The 19,268-nt window shown below is 44.2% G+C and overlaps 1 protein-coding gene across 1 annotated transcript; it reads left to right on the top strand.

The window, feature by feature from the left end:
• Positions 1–7,712: 7,712 nt before the first annotated feature.
• LOC141586432 (putative lysine-specific demethylase JMJ16) lies at positions 7,713–18,729 on the top strand. Its single transcript, XM_074407640.1, has 12 exons — positions 7,713–7,882; positions 8,273–8,562; positions 8,651–8,722; positions 9,267–9,344; positions 9,438–9,938; positions 10,033–10,254; positions 10,876–11,037; positions 13,368–13,736; positions 14,695–16,003; positions 17,191–17,294; positions 17,607–17,804; positions 18,127–18,729. The coding sequence occupies exons 2-12, from the start codon at positions 8,278–8,280 to the stop codon at positions 18,394–18,396; spliced, it is 3,570 nt and encodes a 1,189-aa protein (XP_074263741.1). The 5' UTR covers positions 7,713–7,882; positions 8,273–8,277; the 3' UTR covers positions 18,397–18,729.
• The last annotated feature ends 539 nt before the right edge of the window (positions 18,730–19,268 follow it).

Raw genomic sequence — 19,268 nt, forward strand, 5'->3', positions numbered from 1 at the left:
GGTACAAGGGCTACCCGACGGTCGGTATATTCTGTTACGCCGACCTAAAGGGCACGTTCCTAGCCCAAGTATTCGCAACAAGAGGAGGGCGTGGAGACCTCGGACCTCCGGCTATCGACAGGAAGGAGGCGAATCTCTCCGAAGTTATGTGAAGAGGTTCGACGCCAAGGTTCAGCAGATTCGTGAGCTGAACAACGAACTGGCGACCTTCGGCGATGAAAGGCCTCCCGAGAGGAGACCTAAAGAATGAGCTCATCAAGTGCGGCGGCCAGAGACTAGACTCGCCGGGGAAAATGGCCGATCAAGCCATAAAGGTGGAGGACTACCACAAGACCTGGGTAGGCCACAGCGAGGCTGGGCACTCATAAAAGAAGAGCCACCGGGAGGACAACCCGGATGAAAGACGCCGTGACAATAATAGGTCACGGTCGATAGATCCGCCGGGAAGCGAGAACTCGGCGGGCGCCGGGGAGTTCGGGAACGTACCACCAAAGGCGGTATAATGATCACACCCCCCCTGGTTCAGACCGCGCCGAGGTCTTCGCCCTGAGCAAGGGCGAGGGCAGTGGGAAAGGCCCCCAAGCCGAAGGGAGACGGTGACACGAGCCGATCTTGCGAGTACCACGGCCACACCGGTCACCTTATCGACAAGCTGCCAGGCATCGAAGAATGCCATTGAAGAGCTAATCCGGAAGGGGAGCCTCGACAAGTATGTTGCCAAAGGCCAAAAGCGAGGGCGGCGGTTCAAATAAGAAATCCGTCTTTGAACGGATAGGAGTGATCCATGTTGTCATCGGTGGCAAAGAAGCGGTGGGTCCGCTCATGGGCACAAACGGCACACGAACGAGCATGTATCAGGCCATCAACTTTGTGCCCAAAACAGCGGTCCCCGCCTCCAACATCCCCGACGTGACTATTGGGAAGAAGGACTACGAGGGGGTCATCGCCCCTCACAGCGACCCACTTATAGTCCACTTGGACATATCCAACCACCTGGTCAAGAGGTGCCTGATTGACATAGGCGCTTACACGAACATCATGTTCAGGGAGTGCTTTCTCAACCTCGATCTGAAGGTTGAAGACTTGAGCCCCTGCACCAATCCGTTGTACGACTTTTCCGGGGCCTACTGGTACCCCAGGGTTGATCGGGACTGCCGGTGATGTTCGGCGAGGGGAATGCGGCGAAGAATGTCCTATCTGAGTTCGTAGTCATTGACGGCTCGTCCGCCTACAACGTCCTCATAGGCCGCGTCACTCTGAGCGAGACTGATGCAGTAATGTCAATCCGGGCCCTGACACTGATGTATGTCTCGGACCGGGGGGAAGCGCATAAGCTCGTCTCCAAAGACGAGAAGGACGAGGTGGTCAACACCCAGATATCCGCCAAAGGGTGCAACATGCAATCCCTCAAAATGGCGAAGAAGTCAGGGAAGGGGAAGAACCCATCCTTGCAGCAGGAGGGCGACCCGATGAATACCGACGTCGGCATGGTCGGAGGAACCCCGACCGACCAAGAGGAGCCACATCCCGGCGTATGGGAAATAACTACTGACGGGTCCCCCACGGCGAACAGCTCAGGAGCCGGCATCCTTATCACCAGCCCAAACGGGGACGTGTTTGAGCACGCCTTAAAATTTACCTTCTCGGCCTCAGACAACGGATCCGAATACGAGGCGGTGATAAAGGGAGTCGAGTTAGCTAGGGCTGCCGGGGCGGAGCACGTCGTGGTGAAAACATGCTCACTATTGGTGGCCAACCAAATCAGTGGAGAGTACGAGGCTCGAGATGACGGGATAGTAAGATACCTGGAAAGGATAAAAGCCGACACCGCCAAATTAAAGTCCTTCCAGATACAGTACATTCCCAGACCCGACGCTCCCTCAAGACACACCGGCTGACAGACATGGAGGGTGCGCCTCTGATAAAGCCATTGGGGCGGACAATCTCGGGAAAAATTGTGTATAGCGGCGGAGGTGCCCGAGACAACTGTGGGCACCCCGACGCATGTTTATTTCTAATGAAGAATGGTCCCAAGTTTTCCACTAAAGTGTTCATTTCCCCCCATAGTCACTATCAAGAAACAGGCGCCGTCGCAGTCACCCCAAGAAGTAGACGCTACGGCAGTCACCCCAAGAGGTAGACGCCGCAGCAGTCACTCCAAGTGGTAGACGCCACGGCAGTCACTATCAAGAAACAGGCGCCGTCGCGATCAACCCAAGAAGTAGACGCTACGGCGATCACCCCAAGAGGTAGACGCCGCGGTCACTCCAAGTGGTAGACGCCACGGCGATCACTATCAAGAAACAGCGCCGTCGCAGTCACTCCAAGAAGTAGACGCTACGGCGATCTCTAAGAGGTAGACGCGCAGCGATCACTCCAAGTGGTAGACGCCACGGCAGTCACTATCAAGAAACAGGCGCCGTCGCAGTCACCCCAAGAAGTAGACGCTACGGCAGTCACCCCAAGAAGTAGACGCCGCAGCAGTCACTCCAAGTGGTAGACGCCACGGCAGTCACTATCAAGAAGCAGGCGCCGTCACAGTCACCCCAAGAAGTAGACGCTACGGCAGTCACCCCAAGAGGTAGACGCCGCAGCAGTCACTCCAAGTGGTAGACGCCACGGCAGCCACTACCAGCGCAGTTGATACTCGCAAAAGCGATCAGCATGCCTCAGGAACGTTAAACACAGTTGAGATACGCATTCTAATTGCCTCGGTCAAGCCGAGGTAGAAACAAAAGAAGCGCTCAATTAATGACGTAAGAAGACAACTCAGACGAAGACAAGAAAAGACCTCGGCCAAGCCGGAGGCAGAATAAGCAAACTCTTATTAAAAATGATCAGGTTACAAAGGGAGGAAAATACAGACGACGACCGTCCCCATAAGGATAAGCCAAAACACAACCTACCAAAGTTGTACAAAATACAAGGAAAAGAAAGGCAAAAGGTTACAGACATATCATTTAAGTGCCAAAAGATGGCAGGGAGGAAAGGCTTAATAATTGGCCCCCGAACAGCTAAAACTATCCGAGACGCCGGGTGAGCCTGGTGACGACCGCCCGTCTCCCTATGCCTGTTGCTGCTTGCAGCCCAGCAGCGTTAGCGGCATCGTCCTTAATGGGCGACCCCAGGTGTCTCGGCGGTCTCGGCTTTCTCGTAGCCACACAGCCTCGGCGGCCTCGTTTGCCTTCATCCTCTCGACTTCCTCCTTGGCCGCCTTAGCCTCCTCGGAAGAAGGGCCGCCTTCTCGGCCGCCTCTTCCTCTTTCTTCACCCTTACCTCCTCCTTGGCCTTTTCCTTCGCCTCTTCCTCCTTAGCTTCGAGCTTGTCATCAAACAGCTCGTCAAATCTGTCCCACGGAAAGGAGCCATCGAGAGGGAAGAGCTCCTCAATCACTTCCCTGGCAGCTTCTTCGGCCGAGTCCGATTGGGCGCACATGTTAGGGAGAAGAACGGTTTGGAGTCTCTCAATGTCCTCCTCCCTTTGGGCGATGATAGCATCCTTGTTAGGACCACCTTCCCCCGGGCCTGGAACAAGTCCCTAAGTCGTTCCTCTGCGTAAGGTAAAGATCGGCGTGCTTCGAACGAGGTCACGCATCTCCGCGACTTAGCGGCTTCGGCCGCCGCGGCCTCGGCCTTGGCTCTCTCGGCGAGGACTTCCTTTTCGGCGTCCTCCCGAGTTTTCTCTCAAAGCACGGACGCCTCTTGACCTCGGCCTTGGCCCTCTTAGCCTCCTTGTTCGCCGCGTCGAGTTCCGGCCCTAAGCGCTCGAGCGTGGGGCGGCTTCGACCATGGTCTTCTCTTGCTCCATAATGTGGGAGCCGGCTAGTTGAGTCCATTTCGCCAGCCTCTTGCCTATCCTCATCCCCTCTGACACAAGCTCGGTGGGGGAAACCTTCTGAGGTAGGGGATCGACGGTGACATTTCTATCACCCGCCTTCTCAGGCTGCTTCTCCAATTGCCGAACAGTGAGGACGGCGGCTGCCGACGATTGATCTACAAAAAGTCAATTAAAACATCCGTGTCAGTATACATGAACGTATCGGAGAGCCTGTCATCAGGAACGCCTAATTAACCTGAAGCTAAGTCGAGCCACGGGATATATCTGTACCATGCTTGGCCTTCTTGCTCGGAGGACGCATCTTCTCGCCGCGCGATTCAGCGATGGCAGCGAAGTATCAGCAGCAGGGGTGGGCTCTTTCCTTTTACGGATAAGGGGAGATCCCTCCGCATCGGAGTCCCCCCCATCGGTAATGTCAACGATCTCCACCGTCTCCTTCTGGGCTGAAGGGATGGGAGGTGGAACTGATGTCGCCGCCGTCGCCGCCGAAGACTTTGTTTTCCGCGTTCGGCGCGGCATGTTACTAGCAACCCTCGCCTGGGCCGCCTCCACATTCAGACCTTTCAGCTGCTGATCCATCAGATCATTCGGCGACATCCTGCGATCACGGGCCAGAGCCTTAGGGTGCAAATCAGCAACGGTCTTATCCTTGTGCAGCCCCATCCTCCGAAGGATATCCTCAGAAAGGTACGGTCCAAAGTGGTCTGCAAAGGAAGCAAAGCGAGAGTTAAATAGAAGTAAATCGAAATTCAAGAAACAGAAACGTTGAGAGCAGAGATGGGCCCCACACCGACCCCACTCACCCTGCGCTAGGGCCGGTATGAGGCCGACATGGCAGAGCGGTTCATCCTGAAGAATGATCTGCGTCGGGGGAATCCATCTTTTCGACACCCCACTCTTGTCCGTCTCAAAGAGCCTCATCGCCAGCTTCTCATCCTCATTAAGAGGGACCTTGCTGGCGTCCATCTTAAGCTTTTTCCGGGTGACCCATCTGTCATGCTCCGCCTCAGTCTCGCACCGCAAATTAACTTGGTCGTTGGAAGGACCGGGGCGTGGATAGTCATCCAAGCACCTCAACGTACACCCACCGATCTTTCCAGTCCTTGCAGAAGGAAAGCTTATCAACGGAGATATAACCCGGCTCCACTTGCACGCTGTACCATCCGACACGACCGGGAAACGACGGCCGAAGGTGGTGAAGCCGACGGAATAAATTAACCGTTGGGACCTCCCCCTTGAAGAGACAGAGCCAGACAAAGCCGACTATGGTCCTAATAGCCAACGGGTGCAGTTGAGCTACGGCGACGTTCATGGCTCTAATGATAGCCATGACGTAATCGTTCAGCGGAAATCGGAGCCCGTACTCCAAGTGCCGGATGTATACGCCGGTGCAACCCGGTGGAGGACAACAGATGGCCTGGCCCTCCTCAGGGATAACAATTTTGTACCCCCTGCCAAAGTAGAAATGGCCCTCGAAAAATGTCTCGCCGGAACAACTGGCGAACTTATGGGTCCAGACACGGTCAAGGCGGACCTTACAGGCCTCGCCGTGATCCATAACGTACTGCCTCCCCTCATCAGGATGACCCCTTTCAGCATCATCACCAGCATCATCACCGACGTCATCACCACCATCATCGTCCTCCCAGTCCTCCAAAACTTTTTGGTCGACCTCGGGGGAAGGAGACCTAGGACCCCCGGACTTTAGCGGGACGGCGGCCAATGCCTCCTCTTCATCCAGACGCGACAGGGAATCCCCCGGCGCACGGTTACTAGGTCCGGCCTCAGTAGAAGACATGGTAGCAACAATTATTCAACAAAATAAGAGATCGAGAAAAGTTTGTTTGTTTACCTTGAAGAAAAACACTAGCCGAAGTAACGACACTGAAGATTAGAAAAGAGAAAAGCCCTTGGAAATTTGGAGAGAAGAAAATTTTAGAGAGAATGAAATTGGTGGCCAATTTCAGGGACTAAGTACCCTATTTATAGAGGAAAGCCCATGAAGAAGGGCCAATCAGGGCACAGCCCATGAAACGTCAGCCAATCAACAAACAGACACGTGTCGGACATGCAAACACGGAATGTCAATCGTTGCAACAGTTGAACGTCAATCAATGCAACAGTGACCAAGCGTCTTCAACACGCCCCTTCAAATCTCTCTGCCTATTCATCTTCCTCAACAAATTCCTAAGTATCCGTTTCTCCGCCGGCCACATGATCAACCAAGCCCGAAAGCAGAGCGGGGGCAATCGAAACAACCGGCACTCTCCACCCTGGTCTCAGCCAGCGTCATTGCCTTTTCCACATCGGATGTCCATTACACAACCATGTGAAGGGGGGATATGGTACGGCCTAAGCAGAGCCACGCCGAGGTAGAAGAAGCCGGGGCAGAAAATTTGTCTTACGCAGAATATACGCTCAACATACATCGGAGCCCATACCACGGCATAGACTACGGCTGGGGCAAATTGATGGGGCATATTCTGCACCCGCTGACCAAGTCAACATATCGAGCAAGGTCAGAGATATCCACAGCAAGTCAACGGCTTAGACAGCCTAACCAACGAGGCCTGTCGGCCTGTCTCTCGGGTCCCGGCCGGGGCAACTAGCCAACCGGGGCACACATCCGCGAACTCATATCCAATATCCCTCGGCGGCGAGTCAACTGGGCCCGTCGGCCTGCCATGGTCCCTCGGCCGAGGGTAGCTCAGTCTTTCCACCTGCTAGCCACTTGGCCACTACGTGACAAAAGGTGAAAGTCTATAAATACTCCTCAACTATCATTGAGGAAGAGATCGACAATTTAACCTAAAAATCACTATTCATCTGGTAATATCTTCCTTATCTCTCTACAATATATACTTCGCCAAGTAACAACAACTTATCTCTCTAAGTTTACTGACTTGAGCGTCGGAGTGAGTTCGCTCGGCCCAAAGCCGAGCCCTCAGTTTGTTCATCGTTTCAGGAGACCGCAAGGAGGATTCAACTAAAGACGTCATTCTACAAGCACGGGTGGTACCGTATAACTGCTCTGGAATTATACCCGGAACAACCCTCAATCCAAGCAAGCCCTTAAGAGTGACTAAGTGACTTGTAAGCCTGTTAGCTTGACGCCTCTCCAAACCATTACCTATCATAAGTTCACAACCAAGACATCATAGAGTTGCTCGAGAAAAGGGTTCTTGGCAGTGGCGGATTTGGTTAGAGAGGCTAGCAGCCTAGCAGGGGCGCTCATCCCCGCTGGACATTAAAAAATTCAAATTTCTTAGTTAAAATTTTTAATTTTTTCCGAGATTTACTTTACGGCATTACTAGTTCGCCCTTGTTGGGATTTTTCACCCTCTCAACGGGGTATCCTGACTCCGCCACTGATTCTTGGTTTATTGTTTTTTGTACAGGATAATTATGTAGTATACTCTTATTTACTACTTATACCTATTAGACGATCGTGTTTGGCATGTCATTTCAGCTAGTTTAGTTGACCGAAACTCTTGCTAGATTATTTGTGTGCAAGTGTTTGACAAATAACTTATTTAACAAATTAACATGTAAGAAATAAGCTAACTTTCTCCCTTTTTTACCTCTTCAATTATTATAACAATAATAAATCATGCCCGTTTAACTAGTTTGATTTGATATAGTTACCTAATTATTAGCTATTTGTCAAATAGTTTCAATGATATCAACTACCCGAAGTCTTTTTAAGTTTTAACTAACTTTTTAGCTAATTTTGTTAAACAGAGCTCAATATAATTTATATTTTAATCCATTTTACATTATATTTGTACTTGTAAAAACCGCCTTAAACTAGATTAATTTTGGTGAGGTTTGGTACGTGAGACTAACGAGAGACACGTAGTCAAGTCCACCATAGTTCACACATCAAACAAAACTCGTTGCTCTTTCGCTACACGCTTTTTGCTCTCCTCTCTCTTCAATCTTCATCCCCAAAAATCGCAGGACAACTACCACCAAACCCTAGAATTTCCAACTCCATTACTCAACAATTTCTACTGGATCGCTGGATTCAGCTTATCGATTTCTGGTACTTCAATTTCTTCTTCACTTTTGCAACTTCAATTATGCTGCTACTTTTTTTTCCCTAATTTAAGTTGAATTTTAGTTGATGAAGTAATTGAAGTTGTACTTCTATGATTTCCCCCAATTAAGTTCATGATCACTGAATTTGCTGCTGTATTTGATGATTTCATTGATTTGTGCAAATGCTGTGTATAATTTGCCTTGTTAATCACCATAGAAGGCATTATTGTTGTGTGATTAGTTTAAGATGTAATCAGTTAATTAATATGGAAGATTAATGATTGTTTGATTGTGATAAGGATGTTTTTTAGTTATTTAATGCTGAATTTTTTGCTATTTTTGTGGGAAATTGGATGATGAAATTATGTTGTTGTGATGTGATGGTTGATTGTAGTCCATATGGGGACAGAGCTATTGAGAGCTTGTGTAAATGAAGAGGATCTTGATTTTCCGGCTGTTCCACCGGGTTTTGAGTCATTTACTTCCTTTAAGTTGAAGAAGGTTGAAAATGCTGATAGCGAACCGTGTTGCTCGGTTTCTTCTAATTTGTCCCAACAAGAATCGGTTAATGTTAAATTAGAGCCCGGACATGATGCTGCCGGGAATTTATTAAAGACTTTGAGGCGTAGACCGTCAATGGATCAATGCTCAGACGAGGAATCTGATTCCGAGCAGGGTAATCAGGTTAATGTCTGTCTTTGCTGTGTTTGTATGGGAATTAAATGTTGGTTTAGTTCACTTCTGATATATGCTTGATCATTTATTGCTGCAGAACTTCCCGATAAAGCCAGGGCTTCCAAAAGGGGTCATCCGTGGCTGCAATGAGTGTCGAAATTGCCAGAAGGTGTGTTCGCTTCTTAATTTTTTTTTTTTTTTTTTTTTTTTTTTTTTTTTTACCGTGGGCTACCTCCTTCAAAGTCTAAGGCTCCTATATAATGCTCCCTCCATACCATTTATATTGTCCCATTTGACTAGAAGGTTGAATTTAATAAAATGTGATGTAATACACTAATACAGTTATCACCCTTAATAAGAGTAATAGGAATAGGATAGAATGTTAGTGGTTACTTAGCTGGGGGTAATATAAGATATTCACCGTCTATTTACTACATTTGGAGAGGGAACAATTAATTTGATATGGACTATAAAAAATAAGGACAATATAATTAGGATGGATGGAGTAGTACATTCCGGCAAGGGAAGTCTAGAGCTGCCCTGATTTTACCTGGCAACCTATTAGAAATGAGGGTTTGAGAATTTCGCTTAAACACATGCAGGTAGAAAGGTTGTGTTCAGGATCTACGGATTGGAGTAATCTTATGGTCTTCAGATTTTCATAATGGCAATAGGCAGCTCTTAAAGGTCGTTGCTAATTGGTTCATTTACAGGTGATTGCTAGATGGCATCCTGACACTGCATGTAGGGTTGAACTTCAGGAGGTTCCAGTATTTTTCCCAAGTGAAGAGGTCTCCAACTTTGAAATTATTATTTTTTGTTTGCATCTTGTTTTTCATCTTGAAGAATAGTTCGCTGATGTCTGATTTGGTAATGTTCTGCAGGAATTTAAAGATACCATAGGCTATATAGAAAAGATACGCCCAAAAGCTGAACAATATGGGATTTGCCGTATTGTTCCTCCACCTTCATGGAAACCTCCATGTCAGCTTAAGGAGAAGGATGTGTGGGAAAAGTCTAAGTTCTCTACTCGTGTACAGAGGGTCGACAAATTGCAAAATCGTGATGCGTCCAAAAAACTTTTAAAAAGCCATGTGAGGAAGAAAAGGAGACGATGCTCAAGAATGGGTATGGATTGTGGGGCTGGGAGTGGTAATACTTTGGAGCCTGGAGGAGCCGGTTTTGGTTTTGAACCTGGTCCTGAATTTACTTTAGATGAATTTCAGAGGTATGCTGATGATTTCAAAGCCCAGTACTTTAGAAACGAAAATGGTACAGATGCCGGGAGTGATTTAGGCAAGGTTACTGCAAAGTGGGAGCCATCAGTTGAGGTTATAGAGGGTGAATATTGGCGGGTAGTTGAGAAACCTTCTGAAGAAATTGAGGTGTGATAAAATTATGAGCACACAAGTTTCCCTTCCAAAAAAAATTATACATGTCACATTATTGTTTATTTGTTCTTTTGGAATGTTTGTACAGGTTCTTTATGGGGCCGATCTGGAAACTGGGGTTTTCGGTAGTGGTTTCCCTAAAGTCTCCAGTCAATGTTCATCCTCTGATGAAGATTATGTCAAATCTGGTTGGAACTTGAACAATTTACCAAGGCTTCCAGGTTCTGTTCTTTCCTATGAAAATGCAGATATATCAGGCGTCCAAGTACCATGGTTGTATGTCGGAATGTGTTTTTCCTCTTTTTGTTGGGTAAGTGCACTTCAGCTTATGTGAAAGTTTTGTTGTCTAGTTTCGCACATTTTATGTCTCGTGCTTGGACACTTAAGATAAAGCCTCACTACTCACTAGTGTGTAGGTTAAAGGTGAAGGCTTCTTTATTCCACACTACAACAGCTAGTTGCAGATTAAACACTCTCTTATATTTTTTTCTTAATATAAACTGTGAAGCAGCTATAACTTCTAAGCTGTGAGCCTGTAAATGTGGATTTAAAGCATATTCATCTGAAAATACACGTGAAGGATACTCTGCTGGAGAGTTTACTATATGGACTAGTAATCTTATCCCTGTTCAATTTATGTAAATGAAACAACTTTTCTGTTTTAAAACGTCAAAAATATTTGCTACTGGTTTCTTGTCTTAAGCGGATCAGAGATAAATATAGTTATTGATGTGCCAGTTTTTTTATTATTATTTTAAGTAAAAAGGAATAAAAGGTTATTCAAGTATGGGTCTGTCTGATTACTGAAGTTTTACATTTTTTGTCTGTGATAAACCATATTCTGTATAGAGTAATGTGTCGCTTTAGTTTGCATTTTACTTCTGGATTGTCAATACTTTACACACCTATTCTTTTATTTTATTTTGAGCAGCATGTTGAAGATCATCATTTGTATTCCCTGAATTACATGCATTTTGGTGCACCTAAATTGTGGTATGGTGTTCCTGGGAATGATGCGATTAAGTTGGAGGACACAATGAAGAAACATTTACCTGACCTATTTGATGAGCAGCCTGATCTCCTCCATAAGTTGGTTAGTTGGAAATAACTTGTTTAGTTCTTTCAGCTGACAATGTGATTTAATTATATGTATTGCATTTGGTGTTAAATGATAACTCTGGCAGTGTTTGAGTTCCAATGGAAATGTTTGTTACCTGAAATCCTTAGACCACTGGTATCTTGTAGTAATGTATGCATTGGGTTTAAGATGTGAATAGTTTCTGTAGTTTGTGTACTCGTTGATGCAACCTTATTGTCTACAGAATCGGGCACACTTTTTTCCAGCTTATATGCAACATTTTTCTATTTATTGAATGAAGAATTGTAAAAGTTAGTGGATAAGCCGCCCTCTTGAGGAAGGAAAAAAGCAAAATAACTACAGTTGTAGAAGGAAAACACCTTAAATAGCACTTAACTGAAATTAGCGGAATTTTTTTTTTTTAAACTACAACCCAACATAACTTCACTTTTAAAAACTACTACCTTTCTTAAACTTCTTTCAAAACGACTACCACATTACTACGTTCGATTTAAATAAACACTATCATTTCAAGCCTAGATGAAAGAATCTTAGCCATCTATTTTGAACGTCCACCATAAAAACATCACTATAATTTAACCAAGGCACCAAGCGTATATGAAAGAATTTTAGCGTCTGCCTCACCAATTCATTTGCTAATGTTTTACTACCACCTTAAAAACATAATTTTGTGCCTATTTTACTCTTCCCAAGGCTCCCTTCTCCCCTGCCAACTCATTTGCTAACTTGTAAAAGAGTAAAAGTTGGGAATAATCAGGTAAAAAAATGGCATAATCTGAGATCTAGAATAAAAAGACAAGGCAAGTGCGTATTAGTGAGCCTTATCTAAACGGCGCACCTAAAATGCACCGAGGCTTTTTGCCTACTGCCTCATCCAAGGCCCGCTTTAGGCACACTCGAGACGCTTTTTTGAACTAAGAAACAAATGACACTAGTAACCCTCTCATTTGAATATCCAGCCAGCATTCTTCTCAGGGCTTAAGGGTGTGTTTGGATAGCAAAAATGGAAGGAAAGGGAGGGGAGGGGGAAGGAGGGAAGGGAAAGGGAGAGAAAGGAAGGGGAGGGGGAATGGGGTGTGGGTGTTTGGATACAATTTCCCTCCAAATCTTGCCTATTGTGGAGAGATTTTGATTAGGCTTGGAGGAAGAAATTGGATCCCTCCAAATCTCTCCCTTCATTTCCCTCCACCCTAATTTCCTATCCAAACAAGGCATTTTAAATCCCCTATTCCCCCTCCCTTTCTTTTCCCTCCAAATCACTTAATCCAAACACACCCTAAGGGTTCTTTCACCCTCCCAATTTTCTCATTAGTATCCATGGATAAATCATACTAATATCTTCTTATTTCGTCAATGGATTTGGCTGTAAATTTTCTTTTCATCATCTGATATTGAGATTAGAAAGGAATAAGATATTCGCAGATGGAGAAAGGGATTATGAGGTAGTTTTTTGGGTACTTCTCATATAATTAATTTAATAGAGGGAAAGGGTTAGAAACATGTGAGTGAATGATATTAGAGGAAGGAGAGGGTAGTCTAAATGAGGGGCATTAGAGTCAATTCACGGTCTTGTTAGGCTCGGATTACTAAATGGTATGTAGTGTTTTGTTAATCGACTGTAGTGGTAGTGGTTTTAAAAGACGTTTTAGATAGGCAGTGGTTTTTAAAAGTGAATGTTAGGTAGTAGACTAGTAGTTATAAAAAAAACCTAGGAAAATATAAGGCCCTAGGATAACTTGCTTATGTGTGGACGGCCTAGACGCAAATGAAGCCGGAAGTGTCCCTATATGGAATTTAGCAAGAAAAGCCTAGTCTGTAGAGGTTCTTGGCTATTTGCCTTCTGCTCTGACCAGTGTATTATATATGAGCAGCAATACAAATGATATTAGTTTTTTTTGGGTTTTTTTACTATCCATGAATAGCCTCTTTGTGTTGCTAACACAAGGGTAAGCCCGCGTACATCCGACCCCCTTACCTCGCAATTTGTGGAAGCCATTGAGCCACTGGGGTAATGTTGTATTGTTTGTAATTGTTGTACCTACTGTATTATTGCAAAATATTGCTAACACCTAAAAATATGTGCTTTCCCACAAATATATACTGTAACAACAGCGTCCCAGTACTTTCAAGAGGCTTCCTTCTAGACTGGATAATCTGATAGGTTTAATAACAAAATCAGATGCTCGTATCTATAATTCTATACTACTGTGACAGTAATCAATGGTTTCTCTCTGCTGTTATACACAGCTAGAGCTGATTGAATCAGTCATGCAGTATATTTGTTTATATGCATCCAAACTGTACTGATTCTGTTATCTTCTCAGGTCACTCAACTCTCTCCATCAATCCTTAAATTAGCCGGGGTACCTGTCTATCGTTGTGTGCAGAATGCCGGAGAATTTGTCTTGACTTTTCCCCGGGCATATCATTCTGGGTTCAACAGTGGGTTCAACTGTGCAGAGGCAGTGAATGTAGCTCCCGTTGATTGGCTTCCTCATGGACAGAAGGCTGTGGAGCTTTACCGTGATCAACAAAGAAAGACAACTGTCTCCCATGATAAATTGCTGCTTGGAGCAGCCAGAGAAGCAGTAAAAGCAAACTGGGAACTGAATTTACTGAGGAGGAATACCATTGATAACTTAAGATGGAAAAATGTCTGCGGAAGGGATGGGATCCTAGCAAAATCTCTCAGGGTATGTCCACTAGCTTCTTTATCCTCTTCACATTCTCTTTGAATTTTGTCTACTGCAATTTTATTTGAAATTCAGAGCGAGTACCTTGTTAGGTTGTAATTTTTATAGAAAGATTTTATTTTTAGAAATTAGAATATTGACCGTAAAGCGTGGCTTATCAAGAAATCCAATAAGATGTCCTGATATTAGTTATCGTTCTTATCAATAATAACTAGTAAGTAGTACCGTTTAGGTCTTTCGAGATTTTCGAGGTTATTTTTTACATTCTTAGGCTAGGTGCTCCAGTGCATTTTTCTTGTGTACTTGTAGGTTTCTTTCAGATTTGGTGGTTGTGACATGTCTTGATTGTAGCTCTAATATAATTTTTATTCAGCTATTACTCTTCTACCTCCAATGTTTTAGTGGAGTTGTGCTGCTGGCTTGCATGCAATGTCAGAGGGTAGGGCATGTAGAGCCTCAACCACCAACATTATAGCTCTATATACGAATTATACGTAATACAATAAAACTCAAGTTTTGCGTAGTAAAAGCTATTGTTTTTGTCACTATCTTCAGCGAGGAGAGATCCTCAAATCTTCTTATAGCAAGCATTTTGATTTTTGAAATTTTTTTTTGCACTCTATTTCAAATACAAATGTTTCATATTGAAGTCACTGAACTCGGCTAGCAATGTCAAATAAAGTTCCACGTCAAGGCTCTGTGTAGTGCTTTTTTTGGATTCAATTGTAAAATCCCTTGTTTTTACATCTCAGCCCTACAGCTTAAATAATAAATATTTTCTCCCAAGCGAAAAAGCTGGCCATTCTACATATGTGCGTGGATAAATATCCATTCGTTCTAAATTTTCTCGATGGAGTTACTCATGTAATTTTAAAGTGATTCTTTGTCTCTTGGTCAATATCTTTCATTTCTTGGTTAACACTCTGTTCTGATTTGTTTCCCTTTTATGTTTGTGCAGTCACGTGTTGATGCAGAGAATGTGAGAAGAGATTTTCTGTGCAAATACTCAAAATCACTGAAGATGGACAGCAGTTTTGATGCCACAACTGAAAGGGAATGCAGTGTGTGTTTCTTTGATTTACACCTGTCTGCTGCAGGTTGTCGTTGTTCACCTGATAGGTTTGCATGTTTGAATCATGCAAAACAAATGTGTCCATGTAGCTGGGACGGAAAATTCTTCTTGTTTCGCTATGATATAACAGAATTGAATCTTCTGGCTGATGCTTTGGAAGGTAAATTAAGTGCCATATATAGATGGGCCAGACTTGATCTTGGACTGGCCTTAAGTTCTTGCAAATCTAAAGATAATGGGCAAGTTAAGGGAGTTACTAGTGCGCTCTCGGAGCATCCAAGTGGAGATCGTCATAGCCAGGAAAGCTCACAAACATTAGTAACTTTGAAAAACAAAGACATCAGTTTAAAGGCTTCACCTGATTTGTCTTCGAGTGTCTGCCATATTTCTTCAGCGCAAAAGGGTAGTTTACCTGAAGCTGTTGTTGCCTTAGAAGCAACAAAGGTTCCTCCAATTAAATTATTTTTGCATGGAAAGCGAAAAGTTGAGAATGTTGAATATGACCCTGTACATCAGCTGAAGAGGTCTGCCATGAAGAAGTCATCACATGGCAAAGAGGAGGTGATTGACTTATGTGACGACGAAGATGATGAGCACTCAAATAGATTACACACTGATGTAGTCAAAAATATCGGTCAGGAAAGTCAGAGTGTTACTGGCATAGAGGGCTCTGATCATAAGTTGAATCTTTGTGATCTAGCTAATGCAGCTTTAGCTGCTGAAGCCAATTTAAACTCGACCTCCGATGGGCAAAAGGGTGATTGTTTGTCTCGTTCAACGTCCCCAAAAGATGAAACTGGGATCAAACACGAAACTGTTGCTTTGTCCGAGGAGCATAATCTTTCATGCCATCAGGGTTCTATTAGCTCTAGTTCGGGAAAAAGGGATCCAGATGCATCCACTCCAGATAGTGTTATTGAAAACACAACTTGTGCTCTTAGTGTAGGACTTAGCATTAAGGTCAAAGAAGTCGATAATCGTGTACAAAGAGGTGATTTAAAGCTACTGGATGATGGGAGAACTCTTCTAGGGAGCCCATCGTGTAGTCATAGTAGCAAGGACAAATGTCATCGCCCAAAAGGGCCACGCATAGCCAAAGTTATACGGAGAATCAATTGCAACGTTGAGCCGCTAGAATTTGGGTCGATTGTTCCTGGAAATCAATGGAGCTCAAGTAGAGCAATTTTCCCGAAAGGTTTGTTGATCTTATGTTTGTTTAAATACTCCCTTTGTCAATGAATAAACTTCCCATTCTTTTTCATGCGAGAATTAAGGCGTACACTAAGATGGGAAGAAAGTGCTAGTTGAGTAGTGGGGTCACAAACTATATTAAGGGGGCGTTTGGTTAGGGGTATTTAGGAAAGGGAAAGGGAATTAAATCAAATGATTCCCTTTGTAGGTGTTTGTTTGCTTATTTCAATCATTCCCTTTGCCCCTCTCTTACCCTCAAGTAACTCCAACTCCTTACCCCTCACCCCCTTAATGAATGAGATTTCATTACCCCTCATTCCCTCAACCACCACCACAGTCACCATTACTTGCAACCACCACCACACTTGCGACCACCACGACACCACCGCCATCACGACACCACCACCGGTAACATAGCCACCTCGTCGCCACCGTATCTAAATCCAACACCACCACTGCAAGCCTTACAACCATCAGCCCCCCTCCCCCGTCACCACCTTTTAACCGTCGTTACCGCCACCGTACGAAAGGCGACACACCGGATACATCTACATCCCACCTACAGCGACGCCACTCATGCCCCACAACCCCTCACTATCAGTCGAAACCCCCGTCATAAACTCCACCCAAAACCTCGAAAAACTCTCCCCCACCCCTATAAACACAAGATCGGTGGTGAAGAGTGAATTTCGGTGGTGGGAGAGTTTTTCGAGGCTTTTGATGGTGTTTATGATGGTCGGGTGATGGTTTGAAATGGGGGCGGATTGAGTACGGTGGTGGGGCAGAGGAAATATCCGGCAATGGTAGCTGTGCGCTGGCGCTCGGCGGTTGTTGAAGGTGATAGGCGGAGGTGGCCCTGGTCATTGGTGGTGGTGATGGTGGTTGGTAGTTGAGTTTATAAGGGGATGGTTGTGTTAATTAATTCTATTCCTTTGATAACAAACCAAACAATAAGGTAGATTAGAGGTGATCCCTTTTCATACCCCTTATTTTCCTTTCTTGATTTCATTCTCTTTCCCTTTCCCGAATCAAACGCCCCCTAAGTAGTGACTACAGAGAACCCCCAAAATTAGATAATTCGAGTGGGAAGTCTTCATGAACTTCTCTAAAGTAAACCAGTAAGTTTAGAATATATACTTTTAGAAATTGCTATGTTTTTACCTTAAAGACTGATAGTAATCTCTTTTTTAGGTTTTAAAAGCCGTGTGAAATACATAAACATCACAGATCCCCCAAATATGGGGTACTATGTCTCAGAGATCGTGGATGGAGGATCGAAAGGACCGCTTTTTATGGTATGTGCATAATTTGGTTATTCACTATGCGAGTCACATTTTTGTGAGGTTTTGATATACACATCTTGGAAAGAGAAGGGAACAACATATTGTTGTGCTCTCTTGTAGTAAGATGGCTGTCATTTTTGTTAATTGCGTCGACATCAACTTGCTTGTGCATCCTATCCTTTAAAAAGAAAAACTTGAGCAATGCTCAAATATTCTGATAGGATGCAGCTAAAGAATTGTTCTATCTTCATTTTACTTCGGAGTCTGGTGACAAATTATTACACTAGGGTTGGATAGAGTGCCTAAGTCTATTTTCATCTTCAGGTCTTTTTAGAGGACTGTCCGGATGTATTTTTTGTAAACGTATCACCTACCAAATGTTGGGAAATGGTTCGTGAAAGAGTTAATCAGGAGATCACCAAGCAGCACAAGCTAGGAAAGGATAAACTTCCTCCTCTTCAGCCACCTGGTAGCCTAGACGGACTTGAGATGTTTGGTTTTACTTCTCCAGCTATTGTTCAAGTTAGTACACTTCAAAACAACTAACGCCCTAATTTATGTCGTAAATGTTACTCTTTTCTATGGACTTCTGGGTTTGTTTTGCATATAAATTAAGGAAATATTTGAACTGGGGCGTTACTTCATAAACATCCCCCAAGAAAAACCTAGAACATTCATGGACAGATGAAAGTACATCTTAACTATCGTTTCATTTCTACATCAATTGGGTAGATGCTCACGAGATATGATCTCCATGCTGACGAGTGTTCCACTTGTAATGTGATTTAAGCTGCACCTCCTGCAATGTTGGTTTAGCTACCTAACATTTTAATTATTCTTGCAGGGTATAGAAGCATTAGACAGGAAACGCGTGTGTGCAATGTATTGGAATTCTCGGCCGCTTGCTCAAATATCACACTGCTTTCTGCCTAGAGCAAACGTCCAAAACCCAAATTCTGTGTCTGGAGCAAATGGCGGTGCTGACACATTACTGAAGGGACTCTTCAAGAAGGCAAACCCAGAAGAACTACGCTCATTACTGGGTATTGCAGGCAAGAATCCGAGCCTTGTGACCCGTCTTCTTGATGAAGAGATGCAGAGTCGGTCAAGGTAGTCCAGTATTTAGCTCCAGTCCAAGGGGATATATGATTACAGATGAACTTTGAGACTGGAGCTAATATTAATTGATTTGTAAATTCTTAGTGATCATTGTTTTAATAGGTTTTTCGAGTTAATTTTCAGCCATAAGCTAGTTATAACGGAGAAATGGGAATTCATCCGTTGGATACCTAGTTCTTGGATTTCCAGTCTTATGAGAGGTTCGGTGGACGCTTAATACCCACCCACCTTTCCTGTTTTGACCTTACAAGTAGGATCTCATTCTAATGCACAGAAGATTCAAATGAACATTTTTACCAAGAAAATAAATCAAAGCCAATTTATTTAATACTTCTACTGTATTACAATGTATTTAGCTTGTATATCAATCCTTGTATCAGAAGATTGTGCTCGTGGGCACCGTAATCAAATTCCTTACGAAGAATAACTATAAATTTCTTGTAAATTAGGCATCTCAAACCATGATCTGACAATTTAGCTTGGCCTTGTATCGCTATCTTCCTGCATTTTTTGATGAGGGGATCCTTCATATGATAAATTGTAAAAGGAAAAACGTCTCTTACTAGTTCCATAGATTGTTGGCAAATAACTTATATCCGTTGGAAGTGATGTGACGAACCATCAACGAATTAATCTTGTCTATATTTTGATTGAAACTAAATCTGGAAAACCTCCGAAATAAAGGACAGACAAAACCGAAAAACGGTTCTCCCAAAAAGACTTTTATTGATTAGATGACAAATACGCATACTATTAATTGAAAAATGAAACAGTTTTGGGGCTTACCATCGATTAATTATCGATGGAGGCCCCAAATTTAATAGATGGAGGCTAGGGTTTAATGAAACAGTTTTGGGGCTTACCATC

The sequence above is a fragment of the Silene latifolia genome, chromosome 6 (genome assembly GCF_048544455.1).
Source record: "Silene latifolia isolate original U9 population chromosome 6, ASM4854445v1, whole genome shotgun sequence".
Taxonomy (NCBI): domain Eukaryota; kingdom Viridiplantae; phylum Streptophyta; class Magnoliopsida; order Caryophyllales; family Caryophyllaceae; genus Silene; species Silene latifolia.